General features: G+C 43.5%; 1 protein-coding gene across 4 annotated transcripts in view; it reads left to right on the top strand.

The window, feature by feature from the left end:
* SLC20A2 (solute carrier family 20 member 2) overlaps positions 1–23,112 on the top strand; it is a 57,364-nt gene extending 34,252 nt beyond the window's left edge. For 3 of the 4 annotated variants that reach the window (XM_082282036.1, XM_082282035.1, XM_082282037.1), the window contains exons 6-11: positions 1,194–1,310; positions 2,005–2,208; positions 3,639–4,227; positions 14,838–15,023; positions 15,747–15,831; positions 21,446–23,112. In XM_082282036.1, coding sequence (XP_082138162.1) covers positions 1,194–1,310; positions 2,005–2,208; positions 3,639–4,227; positions 14,838–15,023; positions 15,747–15,831; positions 21,446–21,610 — 1,346 coding nt within the window. In that variant the 3' untranslated portion in view covers positions 21,611–23,112. The remainder of the gene's footprint in view (positions 1–1,193; positions 1,311–2,004; positions 2,209–3,638; positions 4,228–14,837; positions 15,024–15,746; positions 15,832–21,445) is intronic. The other variant, XM_082282038.1, reaches the window with a different exon arrangement.
* The last annotated feature ends 3,073 nt before the right edge of the window (positions 23,113–26,185 follow it).

A 26,185-nucleotide genomic window follows, 5' to 3' on the forward strand; every position in this document is an offset into this window, starting at 1 on the left:
GATCTCAACCACTTTGTTGAAGACTCTGGTCATTCAATGTTATCTTTAGGTTAGACTATTGTCCAAGAGTGATGAATGAACAGGCAATCGAAGATGGGCTCCTGAACACGAATTAAGAAAGCAGGCTTAGAAAGCGACCTTTTTTTTTTGCATGGAAATATTTCTCTAAAATACAACACACTAGCTGTACTAGATAAATGCAGTTGGTAGACCCTACTCCATAGCATAGCATTACTGGAATGAATAAAAAACTTGAGGCATTCCCAATTTGAAGGTAACATAACTATTCCTCTTAAGTCTAATTGGCTGTGTATCCAAGATATTTCACAGTACATCATCTGTATAACTCACATTTCCTCATTAGTTGTACTGCAGAAGTAGGTCAGGCACTCACAGTGAGTCATTAAGCAAAATAAATGAAATAAGAATCTTAATGTCCCTTCTGTTTCAGCTTAGCAGTCTCTAAAGTGTGTGAATAAAAAGGTGGGACTCCATTTTTGGTACTGGGAAAATACATATTTACTTTCCAAGGCCTCTGTTCTGGCGACATTTTACTCACAAGGATGAATTAATCATGTGGGTTTCAAGATAGGCAGTGTATATATGGGTTTGAAAGATCGGAATCCACGCTTTTTCTTCATCAAGAGTTGGACTGTTTCATTGAACAAGTGCAAGGATCTCTGCTGGGGGAGTCATTACAGAAACACGAGTTGTTGACGTCGCTGTGCGTTGCAGGACGAAGCCTCAGCTTAGGAGTGCTGCATTAAGCTAATATCGTAAGCATGTAAGGGCTTAGAGTAAGCTAAGCATCAGGCTTTATGGACCAGAGCAAAGGTCAGGTAAACACTTACCCTAATGGGCAGCGTGGTTCAACATGCATTCATGTATGAAAGCACTGCAAGCTTGTTTTAGCAGCCCTGATGTGGGGGTTTTACCCTTGGCTCTTTTGGAAATAAGGTCACAGCGAGGTAACAGGAAACTGGAAGACTAAACCTGCAAATGTTTCCATGTCAACTATACCTTTAAAAGCTGCAGTAACTGATAATATGTTAAAAGTCATCAGCTCCTTCGTGTTGGTTTTGAATATATTGTGAACACTGGCTTTTCTGCAACAGACTGCTCTTCCACTGCTTGGAATAATTAAGTCATGTTAATTTATGGCTAGCTTGGGTTTTATTTCTTTGTCTTTACAGTACTGGGACTGATACTGCCAATGTGGGCCATTGCTCTAATATCGGTTGGCGTGTCCTTAGTATTTGCTGTCTTAGTCTGGATTTTTGTGTGTCCCTGGATGAAGAGAAAAATAGAAAGTAAGTAGTTATTTGATGATATGTGAGTGATATAAAATCATGGAAAATTACATTTCAGAGGTGGAAGTGCCTTGAAAGGTCACCTAGTCCAGTCCCCACCCCTAGGCAGGATGTGCCTAAACTATTCCTCATGTAGTTGTGTAATTTTCTCTAAAGATCTGCAGTGGTAGAAATTCAAGACCTTGTTAGGCAAGCCATTGCAGTGCTCACTTTTGGAGTCTAGCAGAAACAGGAAAATAAAACCTGGAATATAATCTGGTTTATATTTTATTAAGAAAAAGTTAAAGAGAAAATGCCTGTCAGAATGATCATCTTTAAGTGACCGTTTTAACTTTACAGAAAGTTGGGCTGATCACAGCTTTTAGCTTTACAGTCTTTTGCTTGTTTGCTTTGCTACTCTCAACAAATGCATTGTTTAAAATGCAGAGAAGAGTTTCAGGTTTCATTAATAGATGAACAGCTCAGTGCTTTACTTCCGTTACCTACTTGGGTGAATTTTATAGGGAGAACCAAAGATGTGGAATTTTCATACATTAACTTAGTAAAGATAAGTGTTAGAAATAAATAGTGTGTGTATGAAATGAATCTTGGTTATTGTAGCCATGTTAAACTATGCTGTTGATGCAAGCAGTGGAAACTTAAGTAGCAAGTGCTATAGGTTGGGTTTAACATTACAGTACTGTTATTTCCTTAGGCCGGTTAAAGAAAGATGCTGCACTGTCAAGGATATCAGATGAAAGTCTTGATAAAATTCAAGACGAAGAAACACCAGTCTTTAAAGAGCTTCCTGGTGCCAAAGCATCTGATGAAAGCACGATTCCCCTTACTGGCTCAGTAACAGAAGCTGCTGGGGCATCAGATACTATTGCAAATGGAAACCATCCACGTGTACCATATGGTAAGGAACTAAGACAACTTAGACGGTTTTTCTGCCTGTTTCAATGAGGTTTCTTAACTGCAAGTAGGTCTCTGCTGTAAATAGTAAATTAGGGTTTGGAATTTCCATCTCTAATCCTTTCTCAGTGCTTGTTTGAAAAGATGCTCATTTACAAGTGACATTTTCTGGAGAGGACATAAAATCAATTACATTTTGTTTGGCTGTATTTCAGTTTTAGAAGCAGCTGAAAAAAAATTGCTTGCCTTTTTGTGTTGCTTTACTTTGTATTCTTTCTTAATGGTGTTTCCATCCTTTCAAGCAGTGGAAAAATACAGAGCACACAGATTGCTGATGTATGAAGGTTAAATTCAACATAAAGACGATTAGCATACTACAGCAAGAGATGAAAAGATTTGAACTTTAGTTGACAAATGTACGACCATTTGGAGCGTGTCCACTAGAAAAATCTCACACGTTGTTTTCTGAACATATATTTGTAAGAAGTAGACTTGTGTGCATAAAACTCTTCGTGTTCTGCCACGTGGTAGGATCACCCCCTCCACTTAGCGGTCTGCTGACTTTGATATCACTTTGCTAACATCTACAAAGTCCTGTAATTTGGTTAATAAATGCCTAATATATTCAACTGATTCTTACAAAATCAAATAAGTCATGACGTGGAGCCCTTAGAGTGTGTGCTTCCAGTTTAAAAATAGCTAAACCCAATTCCGAATGTTGAACAGTGAAAGTCCGGGAAGTCAGGAAATGAAAAAGTTCAGAAATATTACTTGTGGTACATTTTGATATGTGTCCTACAGTGTATGCTGACATTAAATGTATACAGTGGGAATAATCATCATCATGTTCATACAACTAGTATATAGAAAATGTTGCAATAGCTAAAGAAATACTTCTGCAGAACATGAACTTTTTTGCTTTGTTTTTTTTTAATGATTTTTAAAGGCTGTGTAAATGTCTCCGAAACAAATGAGTATGAATGAAATGTCTCTTAAACATGTAAGTCCCAGTATGAAATTGCAGTAAACCACATTTCAGAAATCCTAATTATTCCTATTCAATGTCGTAAAAACCTCAGAAAAAGTAGAGCTTGCTTTACAAGAAAGGAATTTTATGGAAATTTATTTTTTCAAAAAACCTGAGGATTTAACCATAAAGTATCACATTTGAATAGCTGATCCCAAGTGACTTGCTGCAGGTCATAGAGCATGTCTGGGAAGACTCAACACTGGAACAAAGCTCTTTTTGCACAGAAGATGAGAGACTTTATTTTGCAGTGAATTGAATCTCCGCTTATTCACTGCATGTAGTGCAAATTGATCTTCTTTGTCCTGTATTCTCAGATGGTGGCCACATTTTTGTCTTGTGTTGGAGGAAGGGGCCTTTTGTATTGCATTTCATGTAAATAAAATCTCTAAATCTCTGCTTTTTAGGAAGGGCATTTTCAGTGACACACACCTCAGTGAAATCACCTGTTTCCAATGGCACCTTCAGCTTCGATGGCCACGTGAGGAGCGATGGCCACGTGTATCACACTGTGCACAAGGACTCAGGTTTATACAAAGACTTGCTCCACAAAATCCACCTGGACAGGGCCAACGATGAGAGGCCCACCGCAGAAAACAACTACAAACTGCTACGGCGCAACAACAGCTACACTTGCTACACTGCTGCTATCTGTGGCATGCCCGTGCATTCCTCCTTTAAGGCAGCGGATACTTCTACTCCAGAAGACAGTGAGAAGTTAGTGGGAGACACCGTTTCCTACTCCAAGAAGCGAGTCCGCTACGACAGCTACTCCAGCTATTGCAATGCAGTGGCTGAGGCAGAGATTGAGGCGGAGGAAGGTGGGGTGGAAATGAAGTTGGCCTCTGAACTCGCAGATCCTAACCGGCCCCCCGTTGAGCCTGTGGAAGAGGATAAGGAAGAGAAAGACACCTCTCAGGTCCATCTACTTTTCCACTTCCTCCAGATCTTAACAGCCTGCTTTGGATCCTTTGCCCATGGAGGCAATGATGTCAGGTAAGAAGATGAGCTCTCACAAACCAGCAGTTTTACAGTTTAAGTACATGGAGCCAGGTTTGCCAGCTTGGCTGTTTGGAAAGCACGTTCATTTCTGCAGGTAAACGATCATCGGGGCTGTGTTTTACAAAGCATGTGGCATCAATATCCCTGGTGCTTTCCAGGAGTTGCACAGCTTAGTCTATGGTTTCTTTTCTTCTCAGGGGTAAAATCTTCTTTATTCACTGCTAAATAATTGTTAAGTAATTAGTTTAATGTCGGTTTAATTTTTAATTTAGGCAATCTTGGAGGCATTGAGACTCCCCCCAACATTCAAAACACTGTAAAAGCAAACAGGACTGTCCCAGCCCTGCAGAATTTGCAGCCTATTTTAACTGCAAAATCAGAAGCCTTCAAAAGATGAGAGGTTTTAGACTGTTTTTTGCCATTAGATGAATTTCATCTCTTGTCACACAGCACCTCACTATCTCGGTGGCATGTGGCTGAAGAGCAATTTGGGTGGGTTTGCTGTGTCTCTGGGAACACTGTGTATTTTTTCTTTAGGATTTGGCTGGACTGCCTCTTCCCTAGACCTGGAGTGATCCATTTGGTATTTAATAGACGCTTTTTCCAGTATCGTGGTAAGGTCCCCTGAGAAGTTCTCTCAAGTGGCTTGTTGAAGCAGCTGTCCTTATTTGGGTTGTGGCTGGGGCTGTACTGAGTCCCCTTCCTGCTGGACCCTTGCTGTGTTAGCCATGCCCCGAGGGTGTCGGTTTCAGTGTTTTCAGCAGGACTTTACAGCATTCATAATTTTCATTGCCCTCCTTAGGCTTCTGGGCAAACTCTGGCCCACTCTTCAAGGAGAACACTTACTGCTCCTCACTCTTGTCAGCCACGCAATTTAACTCATAACTTATCATGAAAACACTTAAAAACATGGTTCTTCATTCCCCATCCATCCAGCATCCTGGGAATTCAGAACAGGGCTTTCTGAAGAGCCTTTTGTACTTCCTTAGTATCCGCAGGGATCTGGCTCTGGGAAGGAGTCCAGAGTCCCCTCATCCTCTGGATCAGAGGGCAACGGTGCAGCTTTCTTTCCTCTCAGATGGTCTCTGTTGTTAAAGACCTCTGCTCTGAGCACACTGGCCAAGAGCAAAGACCCATGGGGGTCCAATGTCCAAGCTCTGCAACTGGCCAGCAGCGAGTGCTGAAGGGAACATAGAGATCAGAACAAAGACTGCTGATATTTCTTGTAATGTACCCTGGGAAATACCATTGCAGAAAGTTCACAGCCTACCTCAGTAGGTGCCCCAGGTCCTTTATTCCCTGCAGGTGATGCTTATACATAGTCCTCAAGGACTCATGTGTTTATACAAGCATCACTTGCATGTTATGTAGGAGGAAGGGGTAGTCACTTTTGTTAGAAGTGGTCTGTATGGATGCATTTAGTTCAGAAATCAGATTTGGTGTCAACAGAAGCTGGCCAGGATGAAATACAAAGTTTAGACTCTGTGCTGTATGTGCTGTTGCATCTTACAGCCTAATTCCCTTAGAATTTTACATTTGGACTGGCTTGTTACAGTGACAATTTCCTTTCCTGAAAATTCATGTGTTTTCAGTGTTTTTCAGATCCCTACTTCCATTGGTGATCCTATCAAATTTGCCAGGAAGTGTGTTTTTATTAAATGCTGTTTATTCCAAAATCTCTTCTTAAGCTGAATTTATATAATTGCAAAACTAAAGAACACGTCAGCTTCATTTTGTCAAGGCTGGTAGAAAAGCAGGAAGATGGTCATGTGTGAGGGATTGGATAGGAACCCATCCTTGCAATTGTACTGAGTTCCAGCTAAACAATAAAATTAAAGACGCCTTTGTATGCCTAAAAGATTTGGTAGATAAAATTCTCTGGGAATGCAGATATTTATCCTGAGGATCATATAGCAGAGATGTTTTGCCAGTCTTCATCTAGTGGAGCAAAAGATGTCTTGGCTCTGCCACATGTTGCATGAAGATCTGCAGAGCTCTAAAGGCAGTGCGTTGTTCAAAAAATGATGCAGTAGAACCTAGTGAGTAGCACAGCTTTCTGTTCACATTTCTGTAAGAAAGTAAGCCCTGGCAGTCCATCTTCCACTGATGCCTGCTATCTTTTCATCTCCCTCCTTCATACACTTTCCTTCTGCTCATTTTAGGTGCTGCCATCAAGCTGTTTCTCTAATTTTTTTCCTCAGCCTTGAATCCTGTCGTTAAAATCCTGCTTTCCCCTGCATTTGGTTTTAAGCTCCTCACTCATATATTTAGGATAGCACCTGCATTGTCCACATCTTTTGCTTTGGACTTTACTCCAACATTTTCTTTCCCTATCCTGGAACTTACTCTTGTGCCATGCTTTCTATTTATTTTCCATCAGGCTGTTTGTTGGTATTTCTTGAAGGGAAGGGGGCAGATAAGAGGAGCAAAGAGACAAAAATAAAAAGCCAGTGTGAAACTTAAAAGCTGCAGGTGATTGCAAAGTAATGATTGATCTGTTTTAGAGCATATTTAAGCATGGGGCATGCAGTACAGACTGAACTGTGATGCAGCTCAGAAAAACTTCATGGATCAGAAGTGCCCCATATAGTTTGGACAGCACTTTAACGGACAAAAGATCATATGGAGATCTCTCTTGTTTCACTGTCCAGGATTTACCCATGGACCTGAAAGAGTTAAATCAGTATTTTGCCCTTGACTGCAGAACTAGTTCATAACTAACTCATGGGGTAGTTAGACCCCAGTTTCTTCTGAGATTAAACTTTTTAGCTTCTTAATGAAATCAGCCATCTTTGCTGTAGGAGCTGATGTTTGCAGCCATCAGGGCTCATGTTCAGGCTGACATCAGCAAGGATCCTAGCTCTGTTTTGAAAGAAACAGGGAGTGATGGTAGCTCCTTATTTGGGTGACTGTTTCGTTCGGACCATCCCCTCCTGCCCCTGCTGCCAAGCTTATGTGCACTGAGTCAAGGGTGCTGGAGCCCTTCCAGGGCTGGGACCAGCTGAGCCAGGCCGAGAGCCTTGTGACACCACCATGCACATGGACTGAATGAAATCTAAAGTATTTAAAATCCCAACTGAATGTGTTGGGACAGAACTGCTGAAAAAAATGTTGTTGTTGAACTTAATTAGCGGCGCCAAGTGAGCAGGTCCCACTGGCTCAGCAGCCGAGCACAAAGGGAGTGCGTCAGGTCATTGCAAGGGCAACGGGAGAATAAAAAGGGCAGGATGGAAAAAAGACCTGGGCCAGGAGCGTGACACAAGGAGAACTGCCAGCTTCTAAATGCTTGTTCAGAGCCAGCTTTCCAGAGAGCCCGGGAGGCTGGGCTTTGTTGTCCAGCAGGGATTATATGCACCTATGGTTGAGTTGGACTGAGCTTATTTTTCTGTAGATATAGGCTGGTTCAGCAGGACTTGTGATCTGGAGCTCAGTGCTGCAGCCACAGCAGCCTACCTGTATAACAACAAATAGCAGAAGAGTTGCTGAAGCTGTAGGGTTTATGCTGTGTTTTAAAGTCTGAATTAACTAGTTCTTGAAAACAAAGGCAGTTGGGCAGGCTGTTTTGGACATGGCTAGAAAAGACTGCTAACCCCAAAAAGCTAATATGAAACTTAAAAACTGCAGGTGGTTGCAAGGAAAATGATTGATCTGTTTGAGAGCATACTTAAGCATGGGGCATACAGTACAGACTGAACTGTGATGCAGCTCAGAAAAACTTCATGGATCAGAAGTGCCCCATATGGTTTGGACAGCACTTTAACGGACAAAAGATCATATGGAGATCTGTCTTGTTTCACTGTCCAGGATTTACCCATGGACCTGAAAGAGTTAAATCAGTATTTTGCTCTTGACTGCAGAACTAGTTCATAACTAACTCATGGGGTAGTTAGACCCCAGTTTCTTCTGAGATGATGCTTTTTGGCATCCTAATGAAATCAGCCATCTTTGCTGTAGGAGCTGATGTTTATAGCCATCAGGGCTCATGTTCAGGCTGACATCAGCAAGGATCCTAGCTGGGGGAGCTGTGTGTTAAAAGAAGCAGGGAGTCGTGTTTTCTCTGGTGCCCAGCACAGCAGTGTCCACAGCTGCTTTGCTACTGGGCTGGGAATGAGAAAGCTATGAGCAAACAGTGTGTTGGCCCCAAAGTCCTATCCTAGCAAATGGGAAGATGCTTTTATTTACTCAAGCAATCTCTGGAGCTTGTTATTCCTTGAATTCTTGCAATCAAAGCAGGATGACCCACAGAGTGATGCTGTAGGTCAGTGTGAGTTTTGCTGATTAAGATACGCTGATTTTGCTGTGAGGAAAGCCTGAGCCTTGTACTCCTACACACTTGTCTGTGCATGTGTTTAGTCATTTCTCATACAGATTCCTTCTCCTATAAATGTCCCTTACTACCCTCCTCCTCTGCATCAGGCCATCACTCCAGCTGTCACAGGAGAAACCCTGGGGGTGTCAGAATGAGCTGCGTGCCCTGGCTTGTGTGAGCAGGCAGCTACCTGGGCCCATGGATTCAGGCCACGGAGGAAGGTTGATTTAGTGCTGTGACAGTGGCAGGAGGCGTGATGCTCCAGCTGGGCAGGGTGACCACAGACCGTGCCACCACCCCAGTCTGTGCATGCCAAGGGGCAAGCAGTGCTGGGGTTTGGCTGGTACAGGCTGTAGGGAGGAGAAACCTGCCTGCAGACATTTCACAGGGATCTCAGTTTTCCTGAGTTCCTGCTGCATAAATTATTTGAATGTGTCTGCTCTAAATAAATTTCCTGTGGAGGACTTCAGGACTCCGCTTGCGTATTCATGCTTAGATATTAGGAAAAAGGGGTCATTGGAGTTAGAGTCTGCAGGTAATGCCTTATAGATTTATAGTTTGAGAAAGAATGTCTTTCATTATCTAAACTATATAGGCTACATTACTGACAACAGGATTTAAAACAATTTCAGAACTATAGTAAAAATATTTAATATTTTTTATCTATTTCTACACATTCTTTCAGTGGTTTTAGGGAAGCTGACTGCTACCAGATAGGGAATTCATTTTTAAGCAAAGCAGTTAGAGAAACTAGGAAATGTGTGCTTGCCCAAAATACATGGAGAAGAGCCTTCTCCTCTCACCTTCATACAGATTTCACTGGAGTTTTAGATCAGAGCACAGAAACAGCAGTAAGATTCACCTTTTTCCCCTCTTAGTAAAATAAATGCAATGGGATTAAAGGAGGGAAGGGCCAGAACATTGCCAGTATCTTACTGCACATGGAGAGCTTAGTGGGATTCAGCCTCTTGGCTAAATAAGGAGCCTAAAGGAGCTGTAGTAAGGCTGGATTACAGAACAGGTATTTCCTATTTCCTCCCTGAGAGCTGCACTCAAGATCACTTAGAATATTTAGGAGACTAATCTGTGTGTTACGATTAGTGAGGGAAGCCTGATTTGTGATTTCTTCCCTTTTTAATAATAGTCCATCCTGTAAGTCCAGCCTGTGTCCCAAGTAGCTATGAATCTTCACTTGTGTCCTTAATTGTTCAGGTGCATGGCATTTTTGCTGTGCCATGCAGACAAGTCAGACAAGTCAGACAAGTCAGAGAAGAGCAGCAAGAAACGGGGTCTCCAGTGGGCATGGGAATCCCTCCCAATCCCTCTGTGATCAGGGCCCATGTCTGGGCTTGCCAGGGGAAAAGCTGATGCTGGTGGGCACGGGGGAGGATGGACCCAACCCTCCAGGATCCAGGGAGGTGGGGTTTCAGGGCCGGTATTCACAAGACACAAAGATGAGCTGCAGGAATAAAAGCATGTCCACCCTGACTCACTAATGCACCCAAAGCTTGCACTTCACAGGGCACAGCTCTGACACACTTTTATTGTGCTATGGTAGATGCACTATTTCAAGGCTGTCCGGTTATTTGAACTAGGATAAAACTCTCCTGATAATCTGACATCCCTGGAGATCAGGACATGTTTTTTTCCTGTTGATTCATACAGGAGTATCTTTCTTTCACTCTTACTCAGCTGGGTGATGTCTCAGGGCGTAACTGCAGCCTATTCAGAAATATCATTCCACTGATTTTCCCAGTGGAAGGTTTTTTTGTGAAATCCTGGTTTGGGAGATAGTCAAATGGCTGGACATTTTATAATTGTAATAATGGACACCTAATACAGATTTCTCAGATGGCTCTTTTGCTCGTCATTCAGCTTTAATTGGTGATAAAGTACATCTCTAGGTTCTTTCACTCAATTAGAAAAAGTGGCTAAAAAGCAATCTCCTTTTTCAGGCAGCAGAGAATCTAAGCATGGTCACCAAGGAGTCTATACGTTATTCACAAATCGTATTCAATGTGTAGCTTTCAAATACAGTTAGATTTTCTTTTTGAGCAAGTCACTACTCCCCTCAAACAACAGCGAGGAAATAGCAATGTTGCTACTTCATAAAATGTTACGACAAGTTTGACAGGGTTTGGCGATAGAGCATTCAGCTGATGGCTGAATTACTGGAAAAAGCCCCTTATTTTTTACTAAAAAAAAAGTGTTAGTCCTCATTCCTCCAGAGAAGGTCTTGGACTTGTGACCCAAAGGTACCTACAAATTTCTGCTTGTGTGTGTGTGTCTGCATGGGAAACTGTCATTTCTAAGCCTGTCTCATGATAGCTGAATGTGGGGTGGTTATTTTTGTTGGTAATACTATCTGTCTCACAGGGGAGAGGAGAAGCCAGCTCTATTTATAGTTCAGATTCACTGTCAAATGCTATCTTTCACAACAGTTTTATAAATGGCGTGTGACAGATTCTAAACTGGCACAAGCGAGCAGAAAAAGAGAAGCTGTGCCAATTCACATTAGTCGAGACCGCCAGCGACATCATCATGAGGGTCAGGCAGCGCCTCAGAAACACAGAGCAGCCCTTCACTGAGCCACCATGAAGCACATCTGGCAGTGCAAATATTGCTGTGGGTGGCATTAAATCCTGCACTGCACCTCCAGGGAAGGCAAACAGCCCCTGCGCAGCGCCCCGGCTGCAAAGTCCTCTGCCCTGTGAGTAATTGGGCTGGCAGAGGTGGGGGAAAGTACTGGATGTGGAGAATACACTTTGCAGCAGGCAGACTCAGGAGATGGGCTTCTTATGCCATAACATTTCATAAATTCATCCTAAAATTGACTCGTATTGGCCACCTCCTCATGCTCAGTGGAAAAGTGTGTATTAAGTGTGCAAAATTAAAGTAATACCATGACAGGAGCATCTTATGTTGTCTTTTAAACCCAATAGCTAAATAATGCAACAAATCCTCTAAAGCACTTCAGTTTCATAGGAACCTGAGGGCAGTTTTACATATAGATAGATGTGGATGGGGGTTCAGAGCCTGTGTGACCGTATCAGGCTTTTTTCTTCTCTGAACTACCACGAATAAGACTTGGAGCTCCAGCACAAAGCAGAGTTAGTTAAGGTAAGTAGAAACCTGTGTGGGAGAGTAAGAGAAAATAACTTCTTGAAAATAGACTTGTGAAATGAATCTTAGCCAAATGCATGGAAGATTGGAGGCCTGCTTTCCTGCTAGTCATGTCTTGAAACAAATGAGCTAGAACCAGTGGGAAATACTATGAAAGCCACAACCCAGTCTAGCCAGCATCCTTGTGGTTCATCTGGTTAGTCTCTCAGCTGTAGGAGACATCTGTTAAGCAAACTCTCTTATGTAACGATGCCTTTTTTGTCGGTGGGGGTTTTTTTGTGTGTTGTTTCTCTCTTACCCTCTCTTACTGTCCTGTTGGGAGCGGTTGTCCTCTACCTCTGTGCAGAATCAAGGTTGTAGTCTTTGCAGTGCCTGTGTCAGACCCATTTGCTGTGAGCTTTTGGCAGTTTCGTGGTGGGACAGGCCTAGTGGCTTCTTCTAGAGCTGTTTTCCATTGGCATAGGGAGCATTGACACCACAAGCCCCTCGGACTGCACCTCCTGAACAAATCTAAAAGCTGAAGGAGCCCCTTGGAGAGCTGTGATGATGCTAAATTCAAGACATTGTTGTTGCTGTATGTAGCCACTTGGAGATACTCAGGCTGGGAGCTGCCACTGTCCCTAAGAGCTGAATATTTAAGTCACATTGAACATGATTTGCAGGGAGAGGAGAAATGTCCCTCTGGTATAGATAACCTGTATGTAGATATTCACAAAGGAAAATAAGGGTAGTTACCTTTTTGCCTTTCGAAGCCTGTATGGATCCAGTGCTCTTCTGCTTTCTGTTCTTACAGAGAAGGTATCAGAAGTGCTGCCTCTGTGGGCATCAGCGTTCTCTCTTCTGGTCTGTTGGACAGAATCAGGCACTCAGATTCTCCGAGGCTGAGCATAAGTCAGCAGAGTTTTGCCTTGTCTTCCGTTGCCACAAATAAGAACCTTTTCTTCAAGGATTAAGCTGATTCACAGAGGGGTAGCATTTGCAAATAATTAAAACTGGATTTTGATATGGAAGACCAGAGTTTGCTGCTGCAGTTTTTGAAGCCTTTTCTGCCTTTTCATTTATGTTGGGACTGACAAATATGTATCTATAATCTCTTTGGAACAGTCAGGAATCAGTGCCTGAGCTCACTCCAAATGTGCCTGTTATTTTCAACAGAGAGGTTTTTTCCATGTCATACAACACTGTAAAAAGAGGTGATCAGTTTTCCCTTTATTCATGTGATCAATGTATTATTTGCCTTTATCCATCCTTCAGCATCCATCAGTTAATTTGTGTACCTTCATACATTGAATTACCTTTCTTTTTCTGTGCCCAAGAAGACATTTAAATGTGCAAGTAATTTAATCCACACCTGAAAACACCGGAAAAGAAGTTTCAGATCAATTTCAGAATATTAGAAACACTCCCATCAAGAATCTCGTTGTCCATGGAAGTAAAATGATTCTTGCATTTTGGCCCTAAGGACTTTTCACATACTGTCCTTCCAAAATTCAACAAATCAAGTTCTTACTTGGGCACAGTATCAGACCAGAATTTTGAAGTGTTTTAGCTAGTGGCAATCACTCTTTATTTAAAGAGTCTTTAGTTCTTCATTGAAGACTACCCAGCATCTTCAAACCCACTGGATTTTATTATTCATGTTAGCTCACTAATTTGTGTTCTGTATCTTTCTCAAAATCCATAAGAATTATTAATTCATTTTTATATCAAAGAGCATTTTAAACAATTTTCATTTCCCTCACAGCTTGAATGTTGCTCAGTGTGTTTACAAGAAAAAAGTTTTTCTTTATTACTTTGCTTCAGGATCGCTTCTCAGGGTTCAGAGCTCGATTTCTCAAGGGCCAGATGAAAGCAGGAGGGTCTTGTGGTGCTGAGATGTGCCAAGCTTTGCACTGCTGGCGACCCTTGTCTCTCAGCAATCACCCCTCAGCCCCTGGCACCTCAAATCTGGTAAAGATGGGATTCAAGGAATAACCGGCAGATACAGTGGCCTGGTTTGCACAACATTTGACATTAAAACTGGCCCTTACTCCATCTGTGTGCTTTGGAGTGGAACCAGGAACTAAATTTAGCAGGTCTTGGCTCCAGGGCTAGCATGACTGTCAGTCCTGCCTGTGGTGCTCGCTGTGACCTGCTTTCCTATCAGTTTACAAAGAGGGGGGCTTCCCTGATGGTTTTCAGATTTTTTGAATGACATTGGTCAGGTTTGTTCTACTCTTCTCATGATTATTTAGACATAAATATGGCACTGCTTCACTAGGTATGCTTTTTGGGTGATGAATAAATGCTGCTCAGCAAGGCAAGCACTTGGTTTAGTAAAAGAGCTGAAAACAAAAGGGATGTTGACATTCTTATCTGCTTTTTAGTATTTAAGCCTCTAAAGCAACTGGATACCAGCTTTCAAGTTTTTCTTCTAGTTAGAAGTTTCTGTCTAGAAACTTGATGCTTTTTTAGAATAAACAGAGTCAGAAGTCTGACTCCAGTCACCAATATCAGATGACCTGCATTAAGAGTGGGGACTTCAGTGTTGTTGACTTCCAATGTTTTTTCAGATAGCAGCAGGGTAGCAAAAAGGGCTTACGCCAGCTCTGTGTCACCAAGGGGTCCTCTCTGACCCAGTCCAACTCACTCGACAACACAGTTTGAAGATGACTAAGTCACCTTCCCAGCTGCACTCAGATCCTATCCCAAACATTATAGGCTGTCAAACTAGATTATATTTCTATTTCCTTGTCTGCAGTGGTAAGTTTGTTCATTATTTTCCCCTCTTTGACAAAAAGAACTAATTTGATACTTGAATTTTAAAGATGCACAGGTCTTGAATAGGTAAATTCTGAGACAGTTTCAGTGCAGTACTGAAAATACTGATTTTTGTCACAGAACAGACATAATGAGGTACTACCAACTCTGACATTTCAGTAAACGATTTGTAAAAGCGAAATTCCTTTCAGGACTTGCTCTAGTTATCAGTGGTGAAATGACAACTGAAAAAGCAGCATGATAAGAGTCGCGTGCTGCGCTCTTTCCAAGTGAGAAAGGGTGTTGCCTGTAGGGTCAAGTCAGAGTAGTGCTGTGCCCATGATGAAGAAAAATCACACAGAAAATAACAGACTCCTTTCAAGGATGCTATCTGCATTTTTTTAACTCAGGTGACACGTTTCTGTTTCTCCAGCAATGCCATCGGTCCCCTCGTCGCACTCTGGCTAATCTACGAGCAAGGTGGCGTAATGCAAGAAGCATCGACTCCCATCTGGCTGCTGTTTTATGGAGGTGTTGGGATCTGTGTGGGTCTCTGGGTCTGGGGAAGAAGAGTTATCCAGACTATGGGTAAAGACCTCACTCCAATCACACCATCAAGGTAGGTTCACAGGTGTCATTGTGGTTGTGTGAACTCCGTGTGTGAGGCAATCTGAGAAATTGCTGCTCCTGTATTTTGTTTGTAATGCAGTTTGCTGGATTTGCTGTGCTTTGATTTTAATGATAACCTGGCTTCAACTTCTCTGTCTTTTTAAAAAAATGAAAGAAATAAGAGAAAAAGGAGAAAAAGAAAGCATGAGAAAAAGAAAGAAAAAGAAAGAGAGAAAGGAAAAAAGATAACCCTGTAATACTGAATGTGTTTAAGGCATAGAGGTCTGTGTGAACAGACAGCAGAGTCTTCTGCTGCTGACCTAATTAGCATGGTAGAAGGTGCATTTGGAAATGGCAAGATTACAGTGGCTTTCCCAGTGTGCTTCAGACTATTAAACCCATATGTATTTATTACAGTAATTTTCATCTTTAATGCATACTCGACCTCTGCTGGTGCTTAACCGAATTACTAATTAGGCACGATTCACCGCAGCGTAGAGTAGAGAAGGTCTCTGACGCAATGAGCCATGCAGACGGGGTACAGCAGATGACTAGCCTGTGCTGTTCCCATTATTCAACCCTTTCTTGTTCTCTTAACTTACTCACATGACAAAAATCAGTTGGAGATAAAACAGTCGAAAGAAGAAACGGGTAAGACTTTGGCACGCTGCACGGTATCAGTCCGAGCTGATGCAAAGAGTGATTGTGAAGTGTTTTCTTATGCTTCCCGCAGTGGATTCACTATTGAGTTGGCTTCGGCGTTCACAGTTGTGGTAGCTTCCAATGTTGGACTTCCTGTCAGTACTACACACTGCAAGGTATGCCTTTGCCCAGCGACTGCAGTCAAGGCAGTCTGGATTATTCATCTTAAAATTGTGCTGCTCGAGTCAGGGATAATGGCACGGTGAGGGGAAAACAGCCGCTGACAGAGGATGGTTAGGTAGGGGTGAGTTAGCGCATCTCGGTCATGCCAGCAACACGGGAAAGTAATCAGGCTTCCAAAAAATGCATTGGAATTGTCACAGTCAAGTCACTGGAACTGGCCACAGCATAAACTCCATAGCTGTTGGTGAAGAAAAACAGCACTCACAAAAACATGACCTCAATTTTAAAGCAAATGATTGCAAGGAACAGCCTGGTTTCCTCTGACGGTGCCATTTGAACCTGGTCGGGTAACATTTCTCCCTTGTTCAGAGGCTGCGCACCATTCATCATTTATACTTGACTTTCTTGATAAGTGCATGGCATGGGATTTCCTGCATATAACTCTTTTACTACAGGTTTTCCATCTGTCTTTTTTTTTTTTATTTCTTCACAGTGGATTTTGCATTGAAGTAATGTGTGCGCTAACGGTACTTGTAGCCTCAAATGTGGGTATTCCAATAAGCTCCACCCATTGCAAGGTATTGGAGTTTGCAGTGATCCTATCAGTAAATCACATCCACTAGGACAAACCATAACAAAATCCAGGAGATACCGACTGTTGCAGATTGCCTTCACTGTGCCATGCCCTGCAGACTGTGACCGCAAAATAACGGGGCCTACTTTTAAAGGCAGTACAGCCAAGCAAAGTCAGCATTATATAACTAATTGCACAAAAGTCTGGACTGTCTTTCACCCCTACATGGTTGTACTGAACTAATATAGACATATTAAAATAACGTAGATTCGTAGTCTGTGTGAACCCGGTTACGTGTCTTTCAAAGCCACCCGTATGAAAAACACTGCTACATCATTAAGCTAATATTTTAATGTCTCTCTTCTTTTAAACCAACTTGTCCTCACTTTTGTGCATTATAATACAGAATCTGGCCCTTGTAATTAGTCCTTTCAACTAGGTAGTTTGCTTTCTTGTTTTTTTTTTAAAAAAAGACCACTTTGGAGTATAGGTACAGGCTGGGTAATGAGCAGAATTTAATTGTGTCATGAAGACATTTATATAGCTTGTAGACATCAGGGAGCATGTGGACACACTGCTGGAAGAACATAATGGGAATTTGGAGTTTTGTTCCCTGGGAAATTCTCAAGTCAAATATCCCCTTTCTTTCCTTTTGTTTCTCCATGGACTCCCAAGCTCCTGGATGTGCAGAGCTGTTTGTTTTTTTCACCCTCTAGCAGGATGTGGAGAAGCCCCTCCAAAACCAGAGACCCCAGAATGGCCGTCCCTCTGCCTCATTGCATGCCACCAAGACCAAGCCCTAAGAAAAGACCTTGTAGGATTCACTACTGCACCCTGGAGACCTTGGAGCCTCCGGCTGGGGCTGGGGCAGGCAGGTTTCTGGGGATAACTGCTCCATGGCATGGCAGGTGGGCTGGCAAGAAGCCTGGCAGCCTTGCCTGTGACATTGACCTGCTTTCCAGTAAAAGAGTCAATGAAAGCCACACATCCTGCAAAATGCCCAAAGTTGGTTCAATTGGCCTTTTTCTAGTGAAAACCATTTCTTCAGAAAGCCTTCCTCTACTGCAAAATCATTTATTTCTTCTACCCTGGTGCTCTTTGAGAAGCAGCCAAGACTGAGCAGCTCTGAAAGGCTGTTCAGATTTCCTGGCATTGACAGAACTCTGGTTCCTCTGAATCAAGCAGGGAGGGGAAAAATAATAACAATGTTATCCACTTCTAAAAATGCTAGCCTGAAATCACCTTTCTTTAAGCTGACTAGTATCAAATGCATGATGAAGAATTTGCCAGGGAGAATAATACAGCTTTGATTATCCCAGTTGCATGCCTGAAACACTTCTAGCCAACTGTTGTAAAAGAGAAAACACACTTTGGTCCAAACAAATAGACTGAATTTAGAAAGAAAATGTCTTGGAAGCCATAAGTTAATGAGAGGGGTATTCATTCACTCAATGCAGCTAAAAGCTTGGTCTTTTCTAACTGCAGAGCAAAATAGTTCTTTTTGAAAAATACTTCCATAAAAGCAGCTAATGTGGTTAGTCTGTGTCTGCTCCCTGTATGTAGCTTGCTGTATCTCATTAGGTGGATCATTCTTAATGGGAAGATCCACTTTGCAATAGGATTAGACTGTTCCAGGGATGTCATGTTATTATAACTGACTCAGTGTTTCAGCAAAATGAGATCCTGAGTTGAAAGATTCTAAGTGAGCAACACAGGATAAAGCAAACACTTCTAATGGATGTATTCCTGTATTCCTTGTTTTCTTTGAGGGCCCAGGGAAGGAATAAAAGAATTGTTAAGTATCACTTGCTCCATGTGAAAATGCCTCGCTGAAAGTGCTGTCAGCCACTGAGTCAAAATGCCTTCTTAAAAATCAGCAGAAAAATTATTTTGCCTTAGAAACCCCAAAGAAAAAAGGTTTGAAGTGAGCCGCCAGCATCAGGTATTGGGAATTATTCTTTTCCTCAATATTTGCTCCACTGTGAAATAGCATTTGCTTGAGTGGGAGCCCTTCTGAAGGGGTGTCAGTCAACTGAATGTGCAGCAGCTGGATAAACTGATGGCAAATAAAGAGCGGCATCAAACAGCTGAGGTGCAGGGAAACCTTTTTGAGGTGAAACAGTAGACTGTAATGAAAAATGGAGACCAGGTGTAAAGGAAAGCTCCGAGCAGCAGTTTTCAGATCTTGTAGCAGATGTGGTGGTGAACTGGAGGTCGGTAGCAGGAGGAAAAGCATTAGCTTCTGGGGAAGGTTTGTCAAGCCCTCTCAGATCAGGACCTGCCTTTGGTCCTAAATCAGAGCCTTTAGTCTACATGAGGTAGTCACTGCCCGATGGGCCTGTCCCACATCTATGGCCAAGTAGCTTTTTCATGCTCAGTGCCTGCTGAGAGCCTGAACTGCACTTTCATCTTTGCCACAGGTCCAAGGGGAGAGGAAAGTCCCTTGAAAGCCTCCAAGCCAAGTTGGCTTGGAAGAAAGACCTAATCTTTTGAGCCTCCAAAGGAATTTGTTCGTCTGAATGCAGTAGCCACATTGCTCTGGCTGCACCAGTTCAACCTCCCTTGGGATTTAGCACTGAAAAGCCAGTGTGGTGTGAATGCATACCTTCCCTTTCTGCTGCCCAGGTGGGCAAATGATCATATTGAGTCTTAGAGTGCCTGTTATTTGTTCTCAGGTTGGAGATTTAGAAATGAACATTTCTCAGTTGTAATGGAGTGTGTTCACGTACAGATAAAATTAGAGTGCAGCAGTTAAATGCTTTGCCTCTGCAAAAGTGACTTTGCTGAGGTCATTCTGTCAGCTCTGTTTTGCCATTATGATTTTGCGGTTTTGAAAAATATTCTCTGTTGCTATGATTGAATTATCATGTTCTGTGTGTTCTTATTATACACCATTGCACAGGAACAAGAGACCCAAAAGCATTTCTGTAATGCTTTAAGTAAAGCATACTGAAGGCAAACTGCACTGGTTTCAAACGAATCTCAAAGTAGATATCATCTGAAATTCTACAGAAGGTGTAGTGTGCCTACACCCAAGGATTAGCTACTCTCCTAACCTCTAGTCCATCAAAAATCACTATTAATAAACTAAACTTTAATTATCTTTAAAACAGATTGCCAATGCCATCATTGCTGATACCATTTAAACTTCAGGAAGGACTTGGAGATTAGCGTACGTAGAATGCAGGCTTGCTCAATAAGTAATGCTTCTTGTTGCAAGCATGACAGACGGATGCTAAGGACACACAAAATATAAAGCTGAGCCTAACAGCTGAGCTGCTGGAAGCCCAAATGCTGTTTCCTCGTGTCAAGGCTTTTATGTAGTCACAAGTGTGGGGTTCCTCTTCACTGAAATACACCTCCACCTCCTAAATACACTTACACCTCCTAAATGCAGAACAGCATATTGTGCACTCCAGAAGTATTCAGATGAAATATTATCTAACAGATTTCCTTATTGGATCAAGCTTTCGACAGAGGCCTTATTGGTCATAGAATATCAAGTTTGTTCTGTCACAGGCACCCGAGAGTTACAGGGTCTTCCACAAGTAACTCTTCTCCAAAAAAAACCATTAAGCAGTAGTTAGAAGCTAAATAGGTGCTAGCAAAAGATGCAGATTTGATATCCCCATGTTATCTTTCTCTCATTCCCTGTGCTCCTGACATTTATCATTTTCCTGGCTCTGCACAAGGGGAGCAGCCCATCTTTTGATCTATAGGCAGGGACTGATACTCCCATTAAGAAAATAAGCAGGGAGGCAGGGATGGCACTTCAGGGAGCACATGCCCAGCTGTGTCTTGGAGTTCCCTTACCTTCAAAACAGGATATTCCTTCCACATTTCTTGCTGCTTTACCGTGCACTTTGAATAGACTTACACTGTTTTTGCTAACAGCATGGAAAGCACTTCCAGGGCAGAAAGAAAATGCAGTGTTTCTGAAGTTTTTGTATCATTTTTCATTGAAAATGTTTCTCTCAGTCCAGTTTTTTTTCTTAAAAACTGATGTGCTGGGTTTATACCTTATGAACTAAAAATACCTTTGAAAGAAGAAAAGATTGCAGCTCTGCCCATGACACAGTGTGTTTCGTCTACAAAACCACTGACCTACCCAGCTGCCCTGGTAGCACTGTCTTTGAAGGATATCTTGGTGTTTTATCCATTCCCCACCATCCTCTTGGTGTCTGTGCAGTTTGTGTGCCCCATAGTATTAGGATGATGTATTTGTCTGCAAGAGAGGATTTTAGCTCTGGATGCTTTGCTTGGCTAGCTGGTCCAGAAGGGCTAGTTTCCCCCACAGGGCTCAGACTGATGCATTTGATGTACTGGGTCTAAGCCTGCACTGTCTGTCTGCCCCCTGCCAAGCCACCATGGCTGCCACAGGGTGGGCTCAGCTGCTTTTACCTTGCCCCTGCCATCCCGTCTGTAGCCCGCAGTACTGGAATATGGATATGGTGTTTTGAGTCAGCGCCATATGCCAGGCTGGGAGCTGCACAGAGAGCATCAGCAGCTGCTTGGTGAACAGGCAGGGCATCCCAAACCAGCAAGGAGATAGGGGTGGGCCAGGAACCATAGTGCATATCCTGACCTGCTCTATGCAGTGCTCTTCAGCAAAGCCTTAAAAACAACTTTCCTGGTGTTTTCCTGATTTAGACTGCAATCTGGCCAGAGTCAGTGGACACTTGCTCTCTTCTCTATGGACTGAGTCAGGTGGAGGGCTGCCTCAGCTGCACTGAAGGCTCATGTACAAGTTAGCAGGGCAGGGAAAAACCCACCAACATACTTATTTGCCTTTGGCTGACCCCAAGACCCATGAAAAACAGGAGATCATTGACAAACAAAGGTTTAAGTACCTTGGAAGTGTCACCCTCCTGTCACCGCACCAGAACAGAGCCATTGTCATCCTCAGGGACTTCTTTATCTCAGAGCATCGCTTGGTATCAGCTGACTGGCATTGGTGTGGCCGTGGGCATGTTACAGGTGCTCAGACTTACCCCTCACACCTTGTCTTCCTCTCTCTTCCCCACGCTCCCAAGGTTGGCTCCGTGGTGGCCGTCGGCTGGATCCGCTCCAAGAAAGCCGTCGACTGGCGCCTCTTCCGCAACATCTTCCTGGCGTGGTTTGTGACTGTGCCGGTGGCCGGCTTGTTCAGCGCCGGGGTGATGGCACTGCTGATGTACGGGATCCTGCCTTACATTTGAGGAGCCTCCTCTGCTGGGAAAAGGGGAAATGGCCAAGCTACTACCAATGGGAGAAGTGTTCCCGTGAAAGAAGCAGTCAGAGAGGATCCATCTTCCATACCTAACTTCTTATCTACTGTACATAACAATGTGTCATATTGGTGACATGGTGATGTGGTGCCATTTCTTATATATTAAAGAAATATATATGCATATAGTAGGTAACAATACCTAAGTTATATTATCAGTGGGGTGAAAATAATTGCCTAGAACTTAATATTTAGTAAAATTTGTACATAGTGTATCATTTTGGTGGCTATTTTTTAATCTTTTGAGGAAGAGTATGGATTAGGAAATGTTTCTTGTCCATTTGATATAAGAAGAAGCGAGGTACAGGACTGCGTAACACATGAATTTTTTAAAGCTATTAAGATACTGGAACAAAATAAAATGTGCAGAAGTGCTTTTCATAAAATAACTTTGTTCATATCATATTGATTTTTGTGTATCATAGCGTGATGGTTATAGCTGTGTAAATACTTATGAACAGTAACTTTTAAATGGTGCATTTCCCTTATATATTTTGGATAAGAAAGTTTAGGAAGTACCAAAGAAGCAGGGGAATAGCTTGCCGATATTATGTTGTTGTCTCCATGTGTGTTGTGTTCCCCCACCTCTGATTCAACGTTGTTTTCACCAAGCTCTGGCCTGTGAGGCTGGGATAGTACTGTTCATGTCTTAATGTAACTTTAAAAAAAAAAGCGCACACAAAAAATTTGTTCTTGTGACTTAGTAGGCAGCCCATGGCTCTCCACATTAGCTGATAGTAAACTGACTTCATTTTGTGGGTTGATACTTGAGTATCTCACTGCTCACCTTCTACCTTTCCCCTTCAAGTCTCAGCTCCTGGTTGCCCTGCTCTCGATTCCTGCGGGAGGACGGACCGTCAGCCTCCCCTCCTTCTCTCCATCCAGACACAAGCACACACTCTCAGGTACAGGAGCGGGGCCGTGGAGCGCACGGCACCCCCGCGTACAGAAGCGAAGGGCAGCAGCGGGCGGGAGAGGGCTCAGCCCTGCATTTCTGCTTGGATGTAATGGGTGCCCATGGGAGTGCTGATCCATGCAGGGGAGGATGTGAGCAGGTGCTGCCTCCCCCTGGCAAGTCCCATCCCACGCCATGGCCAGCCAGCCTCCTGCTGTGCTGCCTACGGCGAGGAGGGGACAGGAGCCTGGTCCTGTGTGGATGGATGGAGGTTGTATGGAAACCAGCATTTGGGATGAGATTTTTTTCATGGAAGCTCAGGGGAAAATGGCTAGCTACATCCCCTGCACGCTTTTGGAAAGCACATTTGAGTGAAGGTTACTGTTTTGTGGGTGGGAGGCAAAGGGCAAGGGGTGCCCAAAGGAGGTTGGGAATCTATTACTGTTTAAATGCTGCTAAAATTTTGATAAAATGTTCTTGGTACTCCATTGTGATTCTTCCATTGGTCATTCATACCAAATTTATAATAAAAAGATAAACAGCCCCTATAACTGCCTCTTGTGTTTTTGGAGTGTTACTCAGCTGTAATGGGAAGGCTCCCCAGGCAGTTAAAGCCTACTCCCTGGCATCTGCCGCCTTTTGTCCTTTGTCTGCTCTGGTCAGCGGGATCAAACCACGCTCTGTGTGGCACTGACAAAACCTCCCTTTTCTTCCTGCTGTCCTGGCAGCCCAGTGCCCAGCCCTCGCTCTACCCGGGCTTGGCTCACAGGCGTCTCTCCATTGAGCTTTGGGAGCTCGTGGGCTGCTTCGGATGCATTCCCTGGGCACTTGCTGCCTCCAACTGCCTCACTCACTCTGGCCCTCCTTTGGGGCTCTGGAAGCATCCCTATGGCACCGTGATGCTCAGTTTCCAAGCCCTCTGAAACCCTAGAGCTGTGATATAAATAGTGCTGGCAAATGGGTGGGACTGGTGGGCAGCAGCTGAGTGACCAGAGCAGCCAGTAAATGCATTGACTGGGACCTGTGGAAGTAGGTGGAAGAACTCACCTTATCTTAGCACTTGCATTAACAAATGCCTGCCCAGTGGCCCAGCAGCTTCCCACCTTGTTTCATCTGCAGAGACAAACCAGACTTCTCTCACTCCAGCAGCAGGGACGCAGCTGCAGCCCTGCCAGACACAGTCAGCACGTGGAGGGCTGCGCCAGCTCTGGGGGTATGTGATAATCCCCCAGCACACACAGCTGGGTGTCTGTCAACACACACATATATAAATAAAACTGCTGTGAAGGAAATGGCTGGCAAGGAAGCATCTCCAAAATATTCCTGCCCTAGCTACAATAACCTTCAGTGTGAAGGGAGATGGAAAATCCAAAGTGTCTTTCTTCGCACTGCAGAAGTGTCCTTTGCCACCCCAGAGAAGGAGAATCTGCAGGAGAAGCACAGCTGTTGAAACATGGTGCAAATACGGGCACAGTTAAAATTCCCTTTGCTCAGGCAGCAATCAAAATAGGTCTATTTTCAGCTCAAGAAATGGTGGGGGTTTTGCATTTTTTCAGTAGCATTGAAGCTCAGTGGAGCCGGAGAGCTGAGCTTGTTTAGCCAGGGCCTATTGAACAAGCAGATGCTGGTAGACCTCGACAGAGACATGGGGTCTTTGCGCCCTCCAGGGCTGCCCTGTCCCCTGGCAGAGCTCTTCCCACTGTGGCTCACAGCCATCAGGGCTGCAGCCCTCCCAGGCAGGACATAGGACAGCATGGTTGTCACCAGGCAGACCTTGCTGCATGGTGGGGAGAAGTGTGCACAGGCTGCTGGGGCTGCAGGAAAAGTGAACACCAGAAACATGTCAGGAGGCAAGAGAGACAGAAGCCTGATGCAAATATTTATTACAAGTAAAAACTGTTTTAGCTGAGGACATGCAGCCTGAATTTCAGAAACCAAAGTGCCTACTGTGTGCCTCATGGACCACTGGTAAACCTTTGACTCAAACCAGCCTGAGGAGAGCCAGCTGGCAGTGTGTGAAGGTACTAATGGACTAATTAGCCTAGTCAACCTCTCCTCCTGCCTCCAGCTTTCACCCTACTGCCAGATTTCATGGATTGCCCTGGGAGTTGCTTCGCCTTTGCATGTCTGAGGGTTGCTGAGATGATGCTGGGACATGTTATTGCCACCAGCTCTGCTTGTGCTGCTTGGCAGAGTGCCCTGTGGTGGTGAAGTTGGTATGGCATGGTAACCTGTGCATCCTGGTCTGTCCTTCCCAGCAGAGCAGCCCTGTTCTGCCAGCTTGCTGCTGCTGGTGTCCCACCTCCAAGGTAAGTGCCCTGTGTGCTCATGACTGCTCTGACTGGCTGAACACCCCTTGGAGCAGGAGCTCTGCCTGTGCCATGGGCACTTACTTGCTCTGGAGTTGGTCACTAAATGCTCCTTTTGGAGACGTGTGGTGAGAAAGGCCAGGAAATGCAATGGGGAAGTGCATGGGGCAGGACAATGCAAAGGCCATTTGTTTGTTTGTGGTAGAAAGACCTGGCTTGCTTTGTGAGAGATCCTATCCCAGACTTGGGGATCTAGGTGCTCCTGGACTGCAAGGTGATGCTGATGGACAGATCCATATTTCTGGAGGGCAGAAGACTGTTTGAATGAGTGTCTTGTGCTGTTACTTCTCTAGAGAAGGCAGACGATAGGAAGTGGTTTATTTTGTGGTTTGTAGGGTTTTTTTGTGACGTTTAAGGACCTTTGGTTTTATGTTCCTCCTTTTGTGGAGATTGCTTTAGTGACACTAATGATATGGTTTGGTGGAGCATTGATTCCACCTACTGGTTGCCAAAAAGAAGTCTGAACTGGAGTAAGGATTTTATTGCCAATGTGAAGCTTTGTGAGCTTCCTTTTTCTAAGCAGTAAAGCAGAACAGAAAGGAATTATATGTAACAAAAATGTGAACTGTGCTCTTTCCAGGTGAAATTGTACAAATAACTAAATATTGCACACTTATCTTAATTTCTAATATCTTAGGTTCTAGGAGAAAAAAGTATTACTGTTGCACTGCATTAAATTACATTTTCATACTGATTGATACAAGAAGACTTTTCTTCTACTTGTCTTGCAAAAGTAACCAGTATGTCACTTGAGTTCTTAAAACAAGGCTGCTGAACTCCTGCAGTGATGCTATTTTAGCACTGTGTTGATGAGCAAACCCTTTGTCCAGGGGTAGCAATGGTTTGAAAGATTTTTTAGGCATATTACACCACTTGTTCAACTAAATGCAGTTTTCAAAAGGGCATTATTTTTCCTAAGTGAAACAGTATTTTAAACTTGTACAAATATGCTGTGCTGTTACCAGCTTTTAGATGCAGTTTTTTTGTGTGAGAAGGTAAATGCAGATAACTAAAGCTTGTTTCCTTCCTTAACTGCAATCAGCTTTAAAATAGAGTTGGTGCCTGGAAACCAAGCACAAACAATGTCTGAGTTTCGTGGCTCCTTGCATCTGTCCCAGCTGACACTAAACGTCCAACTTCAGGAAGATGACTTCTCATCTGATAAACCCTAAATTCAAGGATGTGACACGTGCTACTGCAGTGCAAGTATTCACTGTAGATCATTATTCATTGCTGTGCTTCA

Source organism: Coloeus monedula (assembly GCF_965178545.1).
Source record: "Coloeus monedula genome assembly, chromosome: 5".
Lineage (NCBI taxonomy): Eukaryota > Metazoa > Chordata > Aves > Passeriformes > Corvidae > Coloeus > Coloeus monedula.